This window comes from Lissotriton vulgaris, chromosome 3_1, assembly GCF_964263255.1.
Source record: "Lissotriton vulgaris chromosome 3_1, aLisVul1.2, whole genome shotgun sequence".
Lineage (NCBI taxonomy): Eukaryota > Metazoa > Chordata > Amphibia > Caudata > Salamandridae > Lissotriton > Lissotriton vulgaris.
Window position 1 is genome coordinate 1,418,921,363 of NC_141689.1, and position 19,181 is coordinate 1,418,940,543.

The 19,181-nt window shown below is 43.2% G+C and overlaps 1 protein-coding gene across 1 annotated transcript in view; it reads right to left on the reverse strand.

Moving 5' to 3' along the window:
- Positions 1-13,525: 13,525 nt before the first annotated feature.
- The window catches only part of LOC147727979 (sodium-dependent organic anion transporter-like), a 205,023-nt gene continuing 199,367 nt past the window's right edge, over positions 13,526-19,181 (reverse strand). Inside the window, exon 5 of the mRNA XM_086963214.1 lies at positions 13,526-15,135. Coding sequence (XP_086819340.1) covers positions 14,984-15,135 — 152 coding nt within the window. The 3' untranslated portion in view covers positions 13,526-14,983. The remainder of the gene's footprint in view (positions 15,136-19,181) is intronic.

A 19,181-nucleotide genomic window follows, 5' to 3' on the forward strand; every position in this document is an offset into this window, starting at 1 on the left:
AAATCAGGCAGGGATCTGAGGCATATCTGGAACACCTAGTGGGTGGGGCAAGATGCAGTCCCGCCAAGCTAAGATTGAGACTATCCTGGCTTGGGACCCCCCCCCCCCAAGACTCAGACTGAGGTGAGGGACTTCCTAGGCCTCATGTATATTATAGAAGGTTTGTGAAGGGCTATGGGACTAATGTTGCCTTTCTGACTGAGCTGACTTCTAAGAAGCAGCCTAAAAAGGTGATCTGGAAGTGGCTTGCCAGGAAGCCTTTGATGCTCTGAAGGAGGCCATTTGTGCAGCACCAGTACTCAGGACCTCTGACTTCTCCAAGCAGTTTGTCGCACAGAAAGAAGCTTAAGCGCATGATATAGGTCTCTGGTCAAACAGCTAAATAAAGAGGGTCTAATCCAACCTCAAGCCTCCATCAGTAGAAGGTTATTGCCCAGGGAAGAGGTGGAGTGCTATTGAACTAGATGCTTTTTTGTGGTCTGGGCATTGAAGAAGTTCAAACCATATATGTTTGGGACTCACATCCTGGATGAGACAGACCATAGCCCCTCTGAGGCTCATGCAGATAAGGGGTGAGAATCCCAAACTGTTGAGGTTGTCCATCTCCCTACAGCGATTGGATTTCATAGTGCAACACCGTCCTGAGACTGACCACTCTAGTGCTGAATATCTTTCCAGATTTGTCAGCCTTATTGATGGGAACACTCATGAGGGTGGGTAGTTCTCTCTACTTTCAGCTGGGAAACAATACGTAAAACCTGTCATTCTTGGTGTGGTCTTCCTCCAAATGTTTTGCCTACACCCCTCCTGTTTTCAGAATGTTTTTTGTTGGTATTAGGACTTTGTGCACTTTACCACTGCAAACCAATGCAAAAGGACTTGTGCTCTCTCCTTAAAACATAGTACAACTGGCTAACAATTGATTGGCAAGTTTAGTTTACGTATAAGCCCCTAGAATATGGTACCCCACATACCCAGGTCCTTTAATTTAAATGATACTAGTGAGCCTGCAACACTCGATGTGCCAGCCACTTAGGTAGCACTATCAAACAACTCTTAGGCCTGCAAAAAAAAATGTTGCCAGGCCTAAACCTTCCTTTTCAAAACATATATGTCACCCCCTAAGGTAGGTCTAAAACAGCCAACTGGGCAGAGTGTGTTGTATTTAAAAAGTAGGATGTGCTTTTAAGTTTTACATGTCCTGGTAGTGAAAACTCTTAAATTCCCTTTTCCATTCTGTAAGGCCTAGCTCTCCCATTGGATACCATTGCGTTACCTCATTATATTGAATAAGTGCTAACTTTTGATTGGAATACTGATTGGAATGTCAAGTTTGGACTTAAATCATTTGTAATTTTAAACCCTCTTTAATGATAAAGTCTGGTTTTAAGTAACACTTCTGAAAATGCCACTTTTAGAAAACTGGCATTTTCTTGTCCAAACCATTAGGTGCCTGCTTCCTGAGTCACATAACTGTACATATCTTGGCAGTTGGCATTTGTGTATTCCTTCCAGACTGTGAGATAAAAGGGAGTAGGTGTTGGCAGGATGGAACATCCCGCCAGAATAGCTGGGGTGGGGCTGTGCCTTGCCACTCTTACATTTCAAAGGCCTGCCTCCAGCAGACACACAAAGGGAACTGACACCAGGGGGAAACTGTCACGAAGGAATTCTCAGACGCAGACTCACCAGATAACCTCACAGGCTGACTAGCGTGGTGCTGCTGGAGGCGGAGCCCCTGCGGGTGTGCCGCGCCGGTCTCCCTCCGCCGCTGTCCTTGTTCTTGGAACAGCCGCTGAGTGGGGGGGACCGAGAGGGAAAGAACTACCCTTCCCAGCTGCCCCGTGACCAGGAAGTAAGGCGGGACCAGAGAGCGCGCCTGCCGGCGCTTAAAACTGCACAGCCCCATCGGTGGAGCGGGGAAACTGTCACGAAGGAATTCTCAGACACAGACTCACCAGATAACCTCACAGGCTGACTAGCGTGGTGCTGCTGGAGGCGGAGCCCCTGCGGGTGTACCGCGCCGGTCTCCCTCCGCCGCTGTCCTTGTTCTTGGAACAGCCGCTGAGTGGGGGGGACCGAGAGGGAAAGAACTACCCTTCCCAGCTGGACCGTGACCAGGAAGTAAGGCGGGACCAGAGAGCGCGTCTGCCGGCGCATAAAACTGCACAGCCCCATCGGTGGAGCGGGGAAACTGTCACGAAGGAATTCTCAGGCGCAGACTCACCAGATAACCTCACAGGCTGACTAGTGTGGTGCTGCTGGAGGCGGAGCCCCTGCGGGTGTACCGCGCCGGTCTCCCTCCGCCGCTGTCCTTGTTCTTGGAACAGCCACTGAGTGGGGGGCACCGAGAGGGAAAGAACTACCCTTCCCAGCTGCCCCTGAACCAGGAAGTAAGGCGGGACCAGAGAGCCCGCCTGCCGGCGCATAAAACTGCACAGCCCCATCGGTGGAGCGGGGAAACTGTCACGAAGGAATTCTCAGACGCAGACTCACCAGATAACCTCACAGGCTGACTAGCGTGGTGCTGCTGGAGGCGGAGCCCCTGCGGGTGTACCGCGCCTGTCTCCCTCCGCCGCTGTCCTTGTTCTTGGAACAGCCGCTGAGTGGGGGGGGGGGACTGAGAGGGAAAGAACTACCCTTGCCAGCTGCCCCGTGACCAGGAAGTAAGGCGGGACCAGAGAGCGCGCCTGCTGGCGCATAAAACTGCACAGCCCCACCCGTGTCGCGGGAGCGTGCGGGAGCGCCGGGCTAAGCCCAGGCAAAGGGCGGGCCGTCTGAGGCCGTCCGAGGACGACGGAGGACGGGACGGGCCACCCCACTTACTCCCACGCTATCCGGAACTTTGAAGTAAGATCACTATAGACATCACACCCATTTACGCTTCGCCTCTATTAGGCAACTATCCCTTATACATACTGCCATGTCCACAAGGGGCAGTCGCAGCAAGACTGCTGCAGGAGCAGGGAAGGTCACTGGCCCAATCGACAATTTCATCTCTAGGGCCAATGAAGCTATTGACCATGGGATATCACTCTTGGAGCGTAGAGTCTCCTTGGAATTGGCTCAAGCCAAACGTTCTTCTTTGGGACTCCTCGCTTCAGCTAATACCCCAAACAGGGCCAACCCTGCTGATGGTATTCCTGTAGTTAGAGCTAGAGCAGAGATCCATACCATGCCTAACACTGTGGACTTATCAGCAACACAGCTTCTATCGGAATCACTACGGAGCCTGGAAAAATCCCCAAACTTAGACGTAACCGATAATTTTAACACACAATTGGATCTTGTCACTGACTCTATCCCAGCTGCGAGTTTTGCTGAGAATCTGGCCATAATGCCTATCATGGAGTCCGAATCACCTTTTATCCCGATAACAGACACCACACATGCTCTTGCTACTGACCCAATTCTGATTATTGATTCCGACTTGACGGCCACTAACCTATCCCCTCCCCCAGAATCAGTCACTACACACACTTTGGAGGTCTTAACTCCTAACTCAAGAGCATTGCGAGGCTTAAGGGAGGGAGCGATTCAGAAACAGCCCCAAGGCTCAAACAAGTCTATATCCAAGGGGAACCCTTTACCTCAGAGAAAGCAGGGGAAATGTCCACCTAATAACTTAAAAAGGGGCAACAAGAAACCTAATACAGGGCTGGATCATAAAGGGGACTCGTCCATCATGGAGCCATTATGTAAAGACTGCCCCTCGACCAACCAACTTATAACAAAGATCGGGGAACTTATGAGTGCACATCTAGCAACAATAGATAGGAGACTAGGGAACATAGAGAAACAACTAAATAAATTAAGCACCCTAGTTAAAACTCCACCCACAAAAGGAACATCTGCTCTAGTGGCAGCCAAATCACACACTCAACAACCACTGGGCCAACCCGTGAAAAAACCTGTTGCAGCTTCTAACAACACACCCAAACTAACCTCACCCTCTAAGGGCGTCGCGAAAAAACCAACCCCACCCACTATAAACACAAACCCGCAAGGGAAACAACCTAACCCATCACAACCAAAGGGGGGAAGCACTAACAACCATAAGGACAGGAACAAAGGGAATCAAGAAAGATTTTCCGCTAACCTGCCCCCTGGATCAAGTCCATATGTAGTGGTGATGACGGGAGTTCCCGAGACACCAGACAAAACTGACGAACTCACCTGGTCTTTATTAAATAAAGTCAGTTATTGGCTAAATAACAACAGACCTCTACCCCCATACTGCAGGAGTAAAATTCTAACAGTTAGGAGAGTACCGTGGGTGGGACACGAGACAAAGAAAACACATGGAGATTGTGTGATTATTAATTTCGAGGACCCACGCACGGTAGAACACATCTGTTCCTGGAGAAGTGAGGGGTATACCGAAGGTATAGAGACAAGGCACCTCTCTTTTTTCTACCCATCTAGGAACCATGGTAGACTTGACAACCACGACCAGGCCTTCGATGGAGGTTGGTGTCAGGCGGGCCAAAGAGACATGGGGAACAACTAGGGTGAGTGGGGGCGGGATAACTATAGATACCCTCAGAGAAATATAACAAGTAGGGATGCATACTGGGGAATTCCAGTTTTCAATAGATTCAGCAGCCTAGAAATGGTTGACTGACTCCTGTCACCATTCTGGCCGCAGAACACTGAATCGGAGGGAACCAAACAGGGCTGCCCGATTGAGATCACAAAAATCACAGAAGTGCATGATAAGGAGAACCCCAGTACACACTTAGCTCAAATTAGTTTGAGGATGTCACCGACAAGAGAAGAGCAAGTAGGTGGTAATCCTAATGGGCCCGCAATATCTGAACCCCGAGTTCCCCGTAGCCCCCAAAAAACCTCTGATACGCATATGATCCACGGGAAACCATACCCACATAAACAATCTAACAACGAACTAAGGATCATTAGCTGGAACGTTGCCGGACTCCAACAGCGGGTGTCGGACCTGGAATGGTTAAAATTTATATCCGATAAAGACATAATAATGTTACAAGAGACATGGGCTACCTCTGAAACAGCTATAGAAGGCTTCGAATGTCACAGTGTCATCGCACAGAAGCCAGTTTTTGGACGTCCTATGGGAGGCCTCTTGATTGGATTCAGGATAACTTTAGGGGGGGCTATCAAATTAATACCAACCAAAAACCCGAACATCCAAATAATTGAGTTCACACGTAGGTCCCCGTTATACCTGTTTAACTTCTATAATAATGATTTCCATTCAATTCCAAACAGGAACTTTATAGAATTATTTCAGAACCTAGCGAAAATAACTGAAGCCCTCGACAACTGTGCGAACAATAGGATCATCCTAGCTGGGGATTTCAATGCTAAACTAGCCAAAACCAAAGAATGTGTTACTCAATCAGACAGGGCCACTAAACGCGGAAAAGAACTGGAAAGCTTCATAAACACGCATACCCTGTTGGATATTATGGACGCCTGCAAAACCAGTGAATCCGCATATATTCCAACCTTTAGAGGCAGAGACTTTTCTATTACGGTGGACTACATCTTTATGTCTGCAGAACTATTAGATATAGTCACCCGGGCAACAGTTCTAGAAACAGCCTTTGGAGACCATAATGCACTGGAAGTAACCTTAAGACTAGGATCATCCCAAGCACCTGCTCGTACTCTGGGAGCTAGGGACATCACGCCTTCAACTAACAATCTAAGGCTGAAATGGAAAGGGGTCGACAGCGGTCGCATTATGAACACAATTATTAGTAACCACCAACCACTAGTTGATTCATGTTCACTTACCGATGGGAATCACCAAAGGATAGTTAAAAACTTTGTAAACCTCTGTAATGTTATAAAGACTCTCCTAACTGCTCCCAACAAAAAACAAAATGATGAGCCTAGGTGGTTTGACAGTCACTGCTCAGCGGCAAATAAGGCCCTCCGCAGGGCTCTAAATTCCAAACCCAGGAGCCAAACAGATGTGCGGTCCGCCAGACAAACCTACAAAACAACCATAGGGATAAGGAAGGCCGCCATTGTGGAAGAACATTGGAAAGAATTAACTGTTTCAGCTGCTGTGGGAAATAGCGCTACCTTCTGGCCCGCAGTAAGGAAGATGCGGGATATGGGAAAACAGTTATCATCAATTAGCTGTACCATTTCAAGCCAGCAATGGGAACAACACTTCTCTGAAATATATGCCAACCCTGTGGCTTCTACATATGATCACAGACCTGACAAACTGAATCCACTAGACATAACCCTGGGGGAGGTCATCTTGGCTATAAATCAAAGCCTCGGGAACAAGGCGCCTGGGCCGGATGGCTTTCCAATCGACTTAATTAAACACAAGCCGGAATTTTGGGGACCCATCCTGGTTAATGTTTTCAACTGCTTGCCGTTGGTCCCTATTCCTGACACCTGGTCAACAAGCATAATAGTCCCCATCTACAAAAAAGGGGAAAGATCTGACCCTGCAAATTACAGGCCCATTTCGCTCTTAGACAACACCTTAAAAATCTTGGGCTGGGTGTTGTATAACAGAGTGAATGACTGGGCCGAAGAAGCAGGGGTGATGGACAGATGCCAAATGGGCTTCAGAAGTAAGGTTGGGACAATTGAACAATGCCTGAACCTCAACCTCATAATTGGCAAATACACCAAAGCTAGGGCCTCACCAATTTACCTAGCATTTATGGATCTGTTGTCCGCATTCGACTTAGTGAACAGGTCAAAACTGTGGGCGACCCTCCTCTCCTATGGCCTTGACGAACCTTTGGTACATTTCCTGGCTTATCTACATGCGGACACCAAAGCACAGGTACGGATTGGTAAGGAGGGTGAGATCTCTGGGGCCATCAAGGTTGAAAGAGGCGTCCGACAGGGGTGCGTTTTAGCACCCCTGCTGTTTATTATCTATATAAACGGACTGAGCGATTCTCTGAAAAAAACGACCATTGACGCCCCGAGAATCCAAGGGAGATTGTTACCCGCACTTCTGTACGCCGATGACGCGGTGATTATGGGCCTAACACCAAACGCCCTACGTGCTCTGGTCAAGAACTTTGCACATTTTATGGGGAATTTGGATTTGAAAGTGAATTTTAAAAAATCGTTTATTATGACTTGAGGGCCAGGGGCGAAACATCTAAATTCCATTTCTATAGGACAAGATAAGTTGTATTCTACAAAATCATTTCCTTACTTAGGTATGGTCTTTGCTGCGAACGGCCTGTGGAGTGGGCATCTCGCCCACGCCACAGGCAAGTTCTCAAAGGCCATAAACTCAATCCTTTCCCTTCCACGGCCAAAGAGGACTGAAACAACTAACGTAATTGTGAAAATATATAAACTGCAATGTGTCCCGGTAGCAACCCATGGCGCCGAGATTTGGGGACAGTGAAAACACCCAGCCTGCAGACAGAAGAGAACCGGTTATGCAGGAAATTACTTGGAGCCCCAATCTCCTCATCCGGGTACATCTGCCATGCTGACCTTAACTTGCCTTATATAACTGATTTTATTGCTACACGGCCTGCATTATTCTGGCTGGCCCTCTGGACCAATGATCGCGCCACCTCAACTCAGGAAATTGTGATGGAGTGAGTAGCTTGTGATAAAGGCATGAGTATCCCGTGGCTTCGGGCAACACAGGAAAGCCTAAACAGCATAGGCAAAACCCATCTTTTTAACGACCCCCTTCAGATCAAGAGCACTGACAAAAAGGATGTAAAATTCGAACTTTATGCTCTTTATAGGGAAAAGAGGTTGGAGGAAGAACTGAAAAAACAAACTGTTAAGTCATATGTGAACAATGTAAACAATGACACATCTCCACAACAAATTCCCTTATACTTAAGACTTCCATTGACTAATTGGGAAAGATCGTTATTATATCGCTTGAGAGCTGGGACTATAAAATACTCACTTTGCTTTCCTATGGGCCATAGTATAATGAACTCTGGAAACACGCTACGCCCCTGTCCCTGCGATGGATTTAGTAGACAAAATGAATTACATTTCTTTTTTAACTGTAAATTTTATATGAAATACATTAAATAGTTTTTAGCCCCATATTTTAAAAAACACAGACCAGTCTCCTTGACCCAATCCTACTCTATGCTTTTAAAACTAGAAAACGATGAATTGATTTTCCGTGTAAGCTCATTTCTGAAAGTTATTTCTTCTACACGTAAATCGATGGAATCTCCTTGAAATGTCATGCACTGTACAGTTCCCAATGCCTTTGCACTTTAAGTAAACTGGACTGCACTTTAGTAACTGGATTACACTGATTGTTTACATTTATGCATGTATGCTCTTTTTGCAGTTTTCAACTACCTGTGAGAGTTTTTGTAATCATTTTTAACGTACTTTTAATTGTGTCACTTTTATGGATCTGTTGAAATCCGATTAAAGTATTTTATACAAAAAAAAGACACTAGGCTTTTGCCTCCCCAAACCACTTTGAGCATTGACATGAGAAGGGAGGAACTTTCCAGAACCAGATGGACCAGGATTTCATACCCACTTTAAAGGCTGGCACCAGGTATAAATATTGGACCTCCTGAACAACATCTTCAGTACACTGCTGGACCTGTTAACATTACAGAAGAAGGCTTGTATTTTTCCCAGAGGACTTTTCACTGCTTGAGATGGAGGCCTGCCCTGTTCACCAGAGCACTCACCTGCTGCTGAAGGCCTGCCCTTCTCTCTGCATATGACAACAAGCCCTGCTCCCTTCATCTCAGGCTAAGCGAGTGACTCCTAGGGTGTAGATGTGGTATAACAGTCGGAGCTGCTAACATTGGACCTGGGGAATGAGGTTGAAGTCTCTGCATCAGATCCACATCCTGTGATTCTGGGCAAATTACTTAATCTCCCCGTGCCTACAAAAAGGAATTTATGTTGTGTAAGGTTACTGGTAATCCTGTAAAAGGCTTCAATACCTTCAAGTAGAGTTTGCGATATATAAAACTAAAACCCCCAAAAAATGAATCAGTTGGCTGACATCCTGTTCTGAACTCAGGGGAACAACAAGATCCAGTTGCCTCCCTGCAACTGCCCAGCTGACTTCCTGAAACTAGACCTTCATGGACCTGCAATTGTACCTGTCTGAGCCTTCTGGCCTTTGCTGAGTTCCTGATCCCAAAGAGGTGCCTCCCCAAGTCCTGGACCCTTGTTTGGCATCAGTTGAACTCCTCCTTTGAAATCCTGAAGTTCTGGACTCTTCAAGCTGGACTTTTAGAAGGTAACCTTTTTAGCTAGAATTACCTGGTCCCTCTATCAGGCGACACTACTTCGGGGTGGGCCTGAACTTGTGCCTTTCTCCTGGTCTAGCACGACTAGATGACAGCGGTGGTACTTTGTGCTTTTAGGTACTATACTTACCTAAAACTCTTCAAATGCATATCTCCAGTTCTATTGATTGGGTTTTTGTTGTTCTGGAATCCTTTTGTTTATTAAAAGTTATTCTGTTTGTCTAAATTAGCGTGGGGTTTTCTTGTGTTGTGTATTCACGTTGTTACTGTTGGACTGCTGCATAAATACTTAATAAATAAATAATGTGGACCCTCAAATCACCCAAAATGTTGAGTTATTTGACATTGGATGCTGGGTATGGCCAGGAATAATACATTTTTCACAATATAGAGGCACTCACATGTAGAATTAAACTTTGTTCTTTTGTATCACTATCCGGATCCACTGTTCTTATGGCTGTATAGTGTTGAGCTACATGTAGTACAGTAATATGGACTTAAGAAATGTAATTCCAATGTAAGTGTCATGTAAACCGTAAGTACAGAAATCTCACACATAATTTTGTTTTAAGAGTTTTTGTAATATCAGAAATTTAAGACATACATGCTTTTCACACAGTGTGGACAACACAGTGATGTACATTGTCTTTAAATATTCAGTACTTCAGAATAAGAAAATAAAAGTTAGTTTCAATGCCCAAATTAGATCATTTGACTTAAAGCACGATACTCCAAATATCCCAGGTCATCTGCAGATCAAATATAGTGCATTTCATAAACTATACATTTTTAAATCTAACTCAAAATATTGGCTTTCCTAGCTTACTATTTCTCTATTTGGTTCACAGCATTAGACTATACAAAGTATCTATATATGTATATTGTATAGGTAACTCATATAAAATGATTACTTTCTCGAGGTTCTAAACAATTCAGGTTTTGCCAGCATTTACTGGACTTACTACAAATGTGTTGGAAAACTTCCACCTCATGTTAGCTTTCCACACAAATTTAGCAAAACAACATATAAAAATAGCTTTTCAATGAGCAAATTAGCTTAAGCTGAGAGCATTTCTAACACAGAAAACATGTTTACATTCAAACCAATACAAATAGAGGTACACAAATAAACTATCAGTGCCAAACATACATTCCACAGGGAGACTCTGTGTTTCAAGTGCGTAATTTTACCCTTGGTCTTGCGTTTAACAATGTGTTTACAAACAATTTACAGACACTGGGAATTGGAACTTTGGAAATCCTTTCTATATTAACACTTCAAGGATACTGTTTTCCAAAATTAAAGGTTCATTACATGGTTAGGATGAATGAATTCTTATAGGACTAATGCCTCCACTTGCACTTCATTTTGTAAGTATGTCTTAAAAGAGTACACTTAATTCTTGTGCATTTCTTGATCAGGATCCAAACACAAAGGTATGGGACACAGTGGAATACAGAACCATACTTTTTGTTTTATGTGGCAGCCCTATGCTATGAAACCAGATCTAGTGGTTCTGGATAAAGAAGCCTTACCCACCTAATGTAGCATGCTTCATCATCGACTTCCTACCCACACTAGTAAGATGATACTACCAGGGCAGACTTGACATCCATTTTGTAAGGAAGTTCATAGATAAAGTATGATAGCTGGCTAAAGCGGAGATCTAGATATTAAAAATACCTTAGGAAACACATGGGAATTCCCTTCATTGGTGGGTACCCTAGGTATACATAAAATCTTAAAAAGAAAAACTGGATGTTTTACTGGTACAATGCCAATAAATCCAATTTATTGCCGCTAACTTATGGTATACGAACTGCATTAGGGAATGCTATGGGATAGTCAGAGGAGGTGGATAAAGTGGAAAGCCATATGGCTGTAGCCAAACCGACTCCTGAAGGGGTTGTGACTTAATGGTGTGAACATCATAGGTAGATTATTTCTTCAACTATGTCTGCCCTTGGTCATTTTCTTCTCATCATAAGGGGTATCAAAGTCTGAAGATCTACTGCTCCAAGATGATGAGTCAGAAAGCTCTGGTCTTTTTTCCTCATATTTGTCTCTGGAATATGGGTAAGTGGTTTCATGAGAGAATTTCTATAGATATTTTTGAAACTTATCAATTTTTGATTGTGTCAGGAAATTTTTATACTCTGTGATGCTTTTGTTAACAACATCCAGTTTCTTTTTCAAGACATATATACTGGACTGTGATTTCAGTGCATTTTTACTAGTCTTAATCTTGATCACAAGTGCATCTGATAGTCTTTTAGCCACCTTAACAATAAGGACCATCCAGTCTCAAGTACATCTAGTTTGGCCAGCCTCTCATTCTTAAAACATTTACAATCAGCAATAATAACTATTTGTTATTACAATTTGCAGTGTTTACTAAACCAATAAATGGGCCTAATGACTATTAGTAAACATTAGCAAATCAATATTCCCTGCCTGCGAGGAAGTAGTCCATTTATACAGGCATATGGGCATTTGGTTTATTCTCCTGGGAATATGTAGAACAATATATCACAAGTTAACCATCTGTCCCAGTCCTTAAAAAGGTGACAATATGATAACTAACCATGTTGTGATTATTTCCAATCTCCTGCAAGTCCTGTACTGTGCTATTGTTTATAAGGAAACTTTATTGTGTTCTAATTGTGTGACTAAAGAAAGTACTCGCTCAGATCCTGACCATGTTGTAAGCACCAGCCCACAGTTGGGTAAGTTTGAGTACATTAGTGTAAGCATAAGTTTGCTTTATTTTTACAGAATCACCTTTTTGTTGTTTCTCTTTGGCAGTGCCACCATTGAGGAACATGCATGCTGACTCTGTTTTATTTCACATAAAATGACCGCTATCATAATGAATATGTGATATGATTCTCCAGCCCAGGCTACTACCTTTGCATGGTGAAGGTAAGCAATCCTTTCATCTGTATGCAGATGTGCTCGCCAATTGTATAGGGGTTCTATATCTTAATTGTCCTGCTCAACGCCCTGGACCTCTCATAGCCTTTCAGTTAGGGGCAAAAACATGTTGGCAATAAATTGGATGTATTTGCCATAGTACCCATAAAACATCCCCCTTTTTGTTTTTAAGATGTTATGTATGCCTGGGGTACCCAACCATGAAAGGAATTTCCATGGGTTTAACCTAAGGTATTTTGAATATCTGGATCCCCACTCTATCCAGCTAGCATACTTTATCTAAGAACTGGAGGTCGAGTCTGCCCTGGTATTGTCACCTTACCAGGGTGGGTAGGCAGCCGATCATGAAGCTTCTTTATCCAGAACCACTTGATCTAGTTTTATATCCTTTGATAGCCAACACAGAATCAAAAATATTGTTCCGTATGATCACTGTGCCCTGTACATTTGTGTTTGGATGTGTTAACTATTGGAGAATGTACAGTGTGCCACCTGTTCCTCTTCATCACTAATTGTCAATGTATATGTCTGGATCATAACCCATGTATTGAATGGCGATTCTCTCAACTTCCAAGGTCCATTCCAATGATTTTCATATTCTAAAATGTTAATCACAGTGGCTTAGAGCTTGACATAGGTAAAATGAAATGCCGACCCTCATTAAATAACAGTACCACATGCTTAAGATTAGTTAAGGCACTGTTTTAAATTAATTGTTGTCATAAAATAATTAACAATTGCATTCATGAATCTGGTCTCACTATTGTTGTAGATTCACAAAGGTTAGTCAAGTCAATATGGCCACCATTTGGTTATTTCACACATACCCTCTCTTTCATCCAAAAATCTCTTGGTTAAGTCACTAATACCACCTAAACTCTGAGCTTGTAATCATTTGCTTCTTGATTATTTTCAACATCCTATTGCTTCTTCTCATCAAATGAAATGTTTACTACTGTGACTGTATTCAACTTATTAAAGTGTGCAACTTGCTTTCGGATAAACAGACCTGCCAAGTAATAAATTATCTATGGACTGCCCTCAAAGCTTTCCATAAATTTGACGCAAACCCTGCTCTTCTGTATGTCTTGTTCACTTTGGGCCAGATTCCCAAATTTGATTGCACATCTATATGGTGTGCAAAAATGACAGCATTTATTAACGCAAATTTAACCTGGTTATTCACCAAAAGTGCACTAGTAAATGGAGATACTCAACTATAAAACTACACCAGAATGGTGTGATTTGAGGTGTGACTAAGTATCATTGAAGAGATGGGTTCGAGATATACCCAAAAGTTGATTTAAACCCACGCATTTCAAAGATTGTGGGTATCCAAACATTTCTGCAGATATCCCCTGCCCCAAACTCAGAAAATCTGTGCAGGTGCAAGGAAAGGGCCTTCCGTCTTATATTTTCCATTAAAAAAAAATCACGCTGTCAAATTCAAGTGAAGTTTATATTATATTTTCCTAGTCTAAAGTATTTGACTTTACGGTGTTCAAAAGAGTAGTTGGAATGCATGTGAGTACCCCAGGGAATGTAACAGGTATAGTTTTTTTTGTGTGAATTCCTAGACAGTTGACAATTTGCTCCCAATGTAATGAAGTAACACTTCGAAGCAAATTTCTAACTTTTTTGTAAATCAGGTTGCTTCTTTTTACAACAACTTATTTTCTCTGGTCTAAACCTCAACTTATCTCTTAGTGAACTCTTTTCTGTTCAAGCTCCCGAATTCTTAATACAACTCTTTACTTGCTGCTTTACATTGAAATACTCTCATAGGTATCCACCTCACCCTCAACTTTGACAAACCCACTTTGTTCAGTTATCACTCTCCATTCTTTTTGCTTTCTAATGAAGAGTTAGAGCCTGAACTGATAGAACCTTACTGAGTGATAATCAGTATCACTGAAGTGAAAGAGCAGTTACTGACTTGTCTGTTTCCTCCTACCACACCAATTGGGTACCTATCACCTCCTTGACCTTAGGCAATTTATTACAACTTCAACATTATCTTTTTGAGGAATCCATTTATTTCTGTATTGAATTTCATTGAGCTGGCTTCCCTAATTGGCCTCTGGCTCCTTCCCATTTATATGTTATGTTTGTCATTTTATCTTTGCTCCACAATTGGGCATTTGCAAAAACTTTGTAGGATATATTTTTGTAAAAGCTTAGAAGAATCTCAAATAACCAATATACTTGTGTCGTCTTAAAAGCTTAAGCAATATATTCATTTTGATGGGTTACAAATTGGTAATGAAAACAGCTAATCTTTTACTTACATGAATTTGTTTTGAAATTGTTGAACTTTTCAAATCCGATAAATTCCAGCTTCATTCCTAAATATTCAGCACTTGGAAGTGAAACTTTTGGTTTATCTACATACCTAGCTGTGATCTGCAGAAAAATATCACAGGCTGTGCTTTCTCGCATCCCCCTAGAGTGCCAGCAATGGCATGTTGCTAAGTAACATACAAAAAACTAGATGGAATCCTAAACCACAGTCACCAAAGACATTAACATTATCATTAACTATAAAAGATGCAGGATAATTTCATGATGTTATGGTGTATGCTACTAAGGAGTCAATCCTCCAGAACATTTGACACTAAAAATAGAAGTTGAGCCTCATTCGCACAGTTCTTAAATGCTGTGGGCTGAGCCAGAAATCCCTTTCCGAAAGGTGTGCACCAATTTGTGAATAGGCATCAGCGTTCAACTTCACAGTCTCAAGATTTCTGAGATAAGCATTGAAGACCACCAATCAATGTTGAAATTGTCTTTCCATCAGAAATCAATGGCTCTACTTGCTTGCCTGTTGTTTCAATTCAGTAGCCTCATCTTCTATCATTGTATCACCCATATTCTGCAAACTTTGATTTAAACACATTTCAGAACGATTCAGGTCCCTTTTTTCATTTCTCTTACCACAATTTCTTCTGTACACCTGATAAGCTGAAAATGCAAAAAAAGGTACGTTAAGCACTGTTTGAGTAACATGTATTTAGTCTGTTTTTGAAATGAAAATCGTCTATGATGCCTCAAGAATTCTTCTGGGGATTATAAAAGTTAAAATAACTTTCTTGTTTCAAACATATATTTATCCTGAATAAATTCAGTCAAAAGTATTGTTTGTTATCAAGCAGAAGATCCAACACACAGAATGTGTTACTGCTTCCTCTATTGAAGTGACATGGTTATGGCACAAAACCCCCCAAAAACTGAAATTACCAGTTTCATCATTCTTTTACTGCACTATGACTGATATCATTATTGACAGCAAAAATTTAATTACCAGTGTCATCACATATGATGACCCATAGAACATCACACACCTCATCACATATGCCAACAATTACATCATGGTAGACCATTGGCTTCAGATCCCCAATGCCCAACTCTCTCCAATTGTCACCCACTCAGTTCAATGCACTTTCACTCCTGCATTGGCCCACCCATTTTCACTCATAAGTCACTCAATTTCTGTCATCCGGAGGTTATACTCACAAATTTGGTCAGTTTCTGAGCACAGTGAGCCATTAAGCCCAATATTCATCTAGAGACTGCCAGGATCCATGGACTTGGCAGCAGGAGGATCCTCTGTTTGGCTGATCTCATTCACTGCTCAATCTCTTGAGTGAGATCACTTCATTCCTCACCGAGTGGCCACTGGCCTTCTGACGTCCACACACCTACCCTCTTATCCATTTACCCATTCACACTCTCTTTGAACCTCCACACATTCAACTATTCACTCTGTCTTTTTAAAAAAAATCTTTTTTGTCCTCATTCGCCTTCAACCACAGTAAATAGACGTTCGTACACCCACTAAACGACCTGAGATATGACGTAGGCTCTTTGATGAAATCTCTCGGTGCCTTCAGCCTGTAAGGGTACATTGTCAGACCAGAATGTTATTTCCCACCCAAGATAGTCCAAGGAGTATCCAAGAGGCATAATCAGCGGGCAGTTCAATCAAATGTAAGTAAAATAGCAAAGTATAGATAAAAAATATTGCTGGTTTCCTCTTAAATTATTTCCACTGGAGCATTAAATCTCAATACACAATCTTTTTTTCTACTGCAAGCTCTGGATAAGTCAATTTTAGACAATTCATATTGTGAAGTCAACCACTCAGAATGCTTAGGAGGGGCTGAGTCTACCCAATGTTTACATATTTGTCTCCTGGCCAATAAAACCGAATAAAACAGAAGGGCTCTAGCTGGACCCGCAACGTGGCTATAAAGGCCAAAGATTATCAGGGTCAGGTCTATCTGAATTTGTGTTCTCAAGATACTCTCCAACCTCATCCGTATTTCTTTCCAAAATACAATATTGTGAGGGCAGTTTCTGAACATATGCAAGTCTGACGCTTCAACCAGCCCGCATTTCTTACAGTTGGCTTGAGGCCCATTAAAAAATTTAGATAGCCTAAGGGGGGATAGGTATTCTCTGTGCACAGTGAACAAATGGTTACCTTCAGCCAGGCAGGTTTAACCAGACTAAAAAGATTTTTAAACGAATCCTTCCATAGGAGATCACACTGTGAATTTGGCATCTGTTCGCTCCATAACTCATTTGCTAGTGTGAATTCAGCATCCAACCCCTCTTCTATAGGACAGTACCAATGTGAAACCTTCTTCTCTACTGGCCTTTCAACTAACTGTTGCTCAAGGCTGTTACCCCAGGCAATAGCTTTCTTCTGTCTTAACTGGGATTGTACTCAGCTTTGTAACTGGATGTAGTTAAATCTTGAGAGAACCCTTCCCATCCTCTTTCTGAGATCTTCCCATGAGATAAATATTTCCTCACTAACAAGATCCCCCCATACTTTTAGCCCGGCATCTTTAAGTGGTATCGCCAGCCTATCCTGGAGGCATTTCGGCGAGCCCGGTGAATCCCAGAGTGGCGCTAGGTTTGAGAAATAACTAAGTCCCACCAGATTTTTTAGCCTTGCCCATATTCAGGCGAATGCCTGAAGGACCTTAAGTTTGACCTTCTTGAAAAAATGTTGGTCCCCAAATTTGAACATGAAGCCCTCTTCCGGTAGTCCCACCCCTCTTAGCATGGCCAAAAACATGTCTCCTCCCCCGGTGGTGTCAGGCATTTTTATTAGCATTCAGGAGTGGGAAAGCTGAAATGCCCAGGCATAGTATTGTAGGTCAAGTAGCACAAGACCTCCTTTCTCCCTCCTACGCCTTCGTTTTTTCCAGGCTATTCTAGTGGATCTGTATACCCAAATAAAAGAGTTAATTTCCTGCTGGAATTTATTTATGGTGCGTTTGTCAAAGTGAAGTGGGATTGTATTAAAAAGAAAGGTGATCTTGGGTAGTATTGTCATTTTAATCAGATCCACACTCCCCAGGATGGATAAGGGAAGGTGGGCCCATGACTTCATCTGTTTATAACATTTCCTGAGGGCTCGTGCTAAGTTGGTTTCTGCGATTTTATCTATGTCTTGGACAATTCTGAACCCCATGTTGCGCATGCTGGTACTGACCTGGTGCAAACTATTTGTTATGTTCCAGGGCACCATCTCGGTCTTCCCTGCATTTACCTCATACCCCGAGCCCTGCCCAAATTCCCCTGCCAGTCTAGTGACTGCCGGGAGGGATGTGCCCAAATCTGCAGAAAGTATTAGGAGGATATCGTCCCCATACAAGGCTACCCTCCTCTCCTAGTCCCCATTTTTGAAAGGGTTAATGCTAGGGCCTTCTCTGAGCCTCTGCGCAAAAGGCTATATATATATACATACACACACACACACACACACACACACACACACACATATATATATATATATATGGAGGTAACCCAACCTAACGAGCCAAGCACCAAGTGTGGCACACTGGAGAAGTATCGTGGTAGCGATGGTGTGCTTGGAGCGCTGCAAGCCACGGGAGGGCGTATACTGGGCCCTGTTGGGACCGCGATTTTGCGGTGTAGCCCGGAGTATTGCCACGGACTCACCGTATTTGCCCGCAACGGAGGCTGCAGAAGGCGGTGGGCAGTGGGGGTGAATTGTTACAGCCCCAAAAGGAACTTTCCCGAATCCTGGCAGCCGGCTCAAACATCCCACCACTAGGGATGCTGGGACTTGCAGTCCATCATCTTTCCCCCAATGAGGAGGATGCATTCATCATTCAAAAGGGACTGCTGCAAGGCGTCAGGAGGGGAGCTCAGGCATCTGAAGAGGGACGAATCCCGAAACGCGTCATGCCATACGAATTTCTGTTCACAATCAACTTCCACTGCCCGTTGAGTTCCTCGTTGTCTTCATGGTGAAGGCGACTGTAACCCGATATATATATATATATATATATATCTCAAAAAGAAGGGGGGAGAGGGGGCAGCCCTGTCTAGTTCCCCCCTAGTTATCTTGAATTCCTTCGTCAGGCTTCTATTGAACAAAAGCCCGGCCGACGGTGCTTGATATAGCTGCTGTATGGTACGGCGAAAATTATCGCCCAAGTTAAATCTGACCATGACTTCCGACAGGTAAACCCAGTTACCCTGTCAAACGCCTTGGTAGCGTCCAGGGTTAAAGCTGCAAGATAGAGTGAATAGGTGGAAGCAATATCTATTGTGCCGCCAAGATCATATGTGAGGTCTGCCAATTGTCACCCTTTCACGAACCCCTTCTAGTCGGGGTGAAGGATGTCATTCACCATCGTCCCCAGCCTGGTTGCTTAAATTGAAGTAAAGATTTTATGATCGACATTTAAAAGTGATATAGGTTGATCTGAACCACAGCTGGCTGGGTTTTTGTCAGGTTTCAGGATCAGGACTTCTGTAGCGTCATTCCAGGATTCAGGAGTGTTAATTCCCTCCAATAGTATCCTATTGAATAATTGAGTTAATACTGGAATTATACCCTCCCACAACGATCTATATAATTCAGCTAGTAGTCCGACAGGTCCGGCAGCTTTACCCTTTTTACATTCCGCCAAGGCCTTCCTCACTTCCCCCTGTGTAATAACTTGTTCCAGACTGTCTGTTGC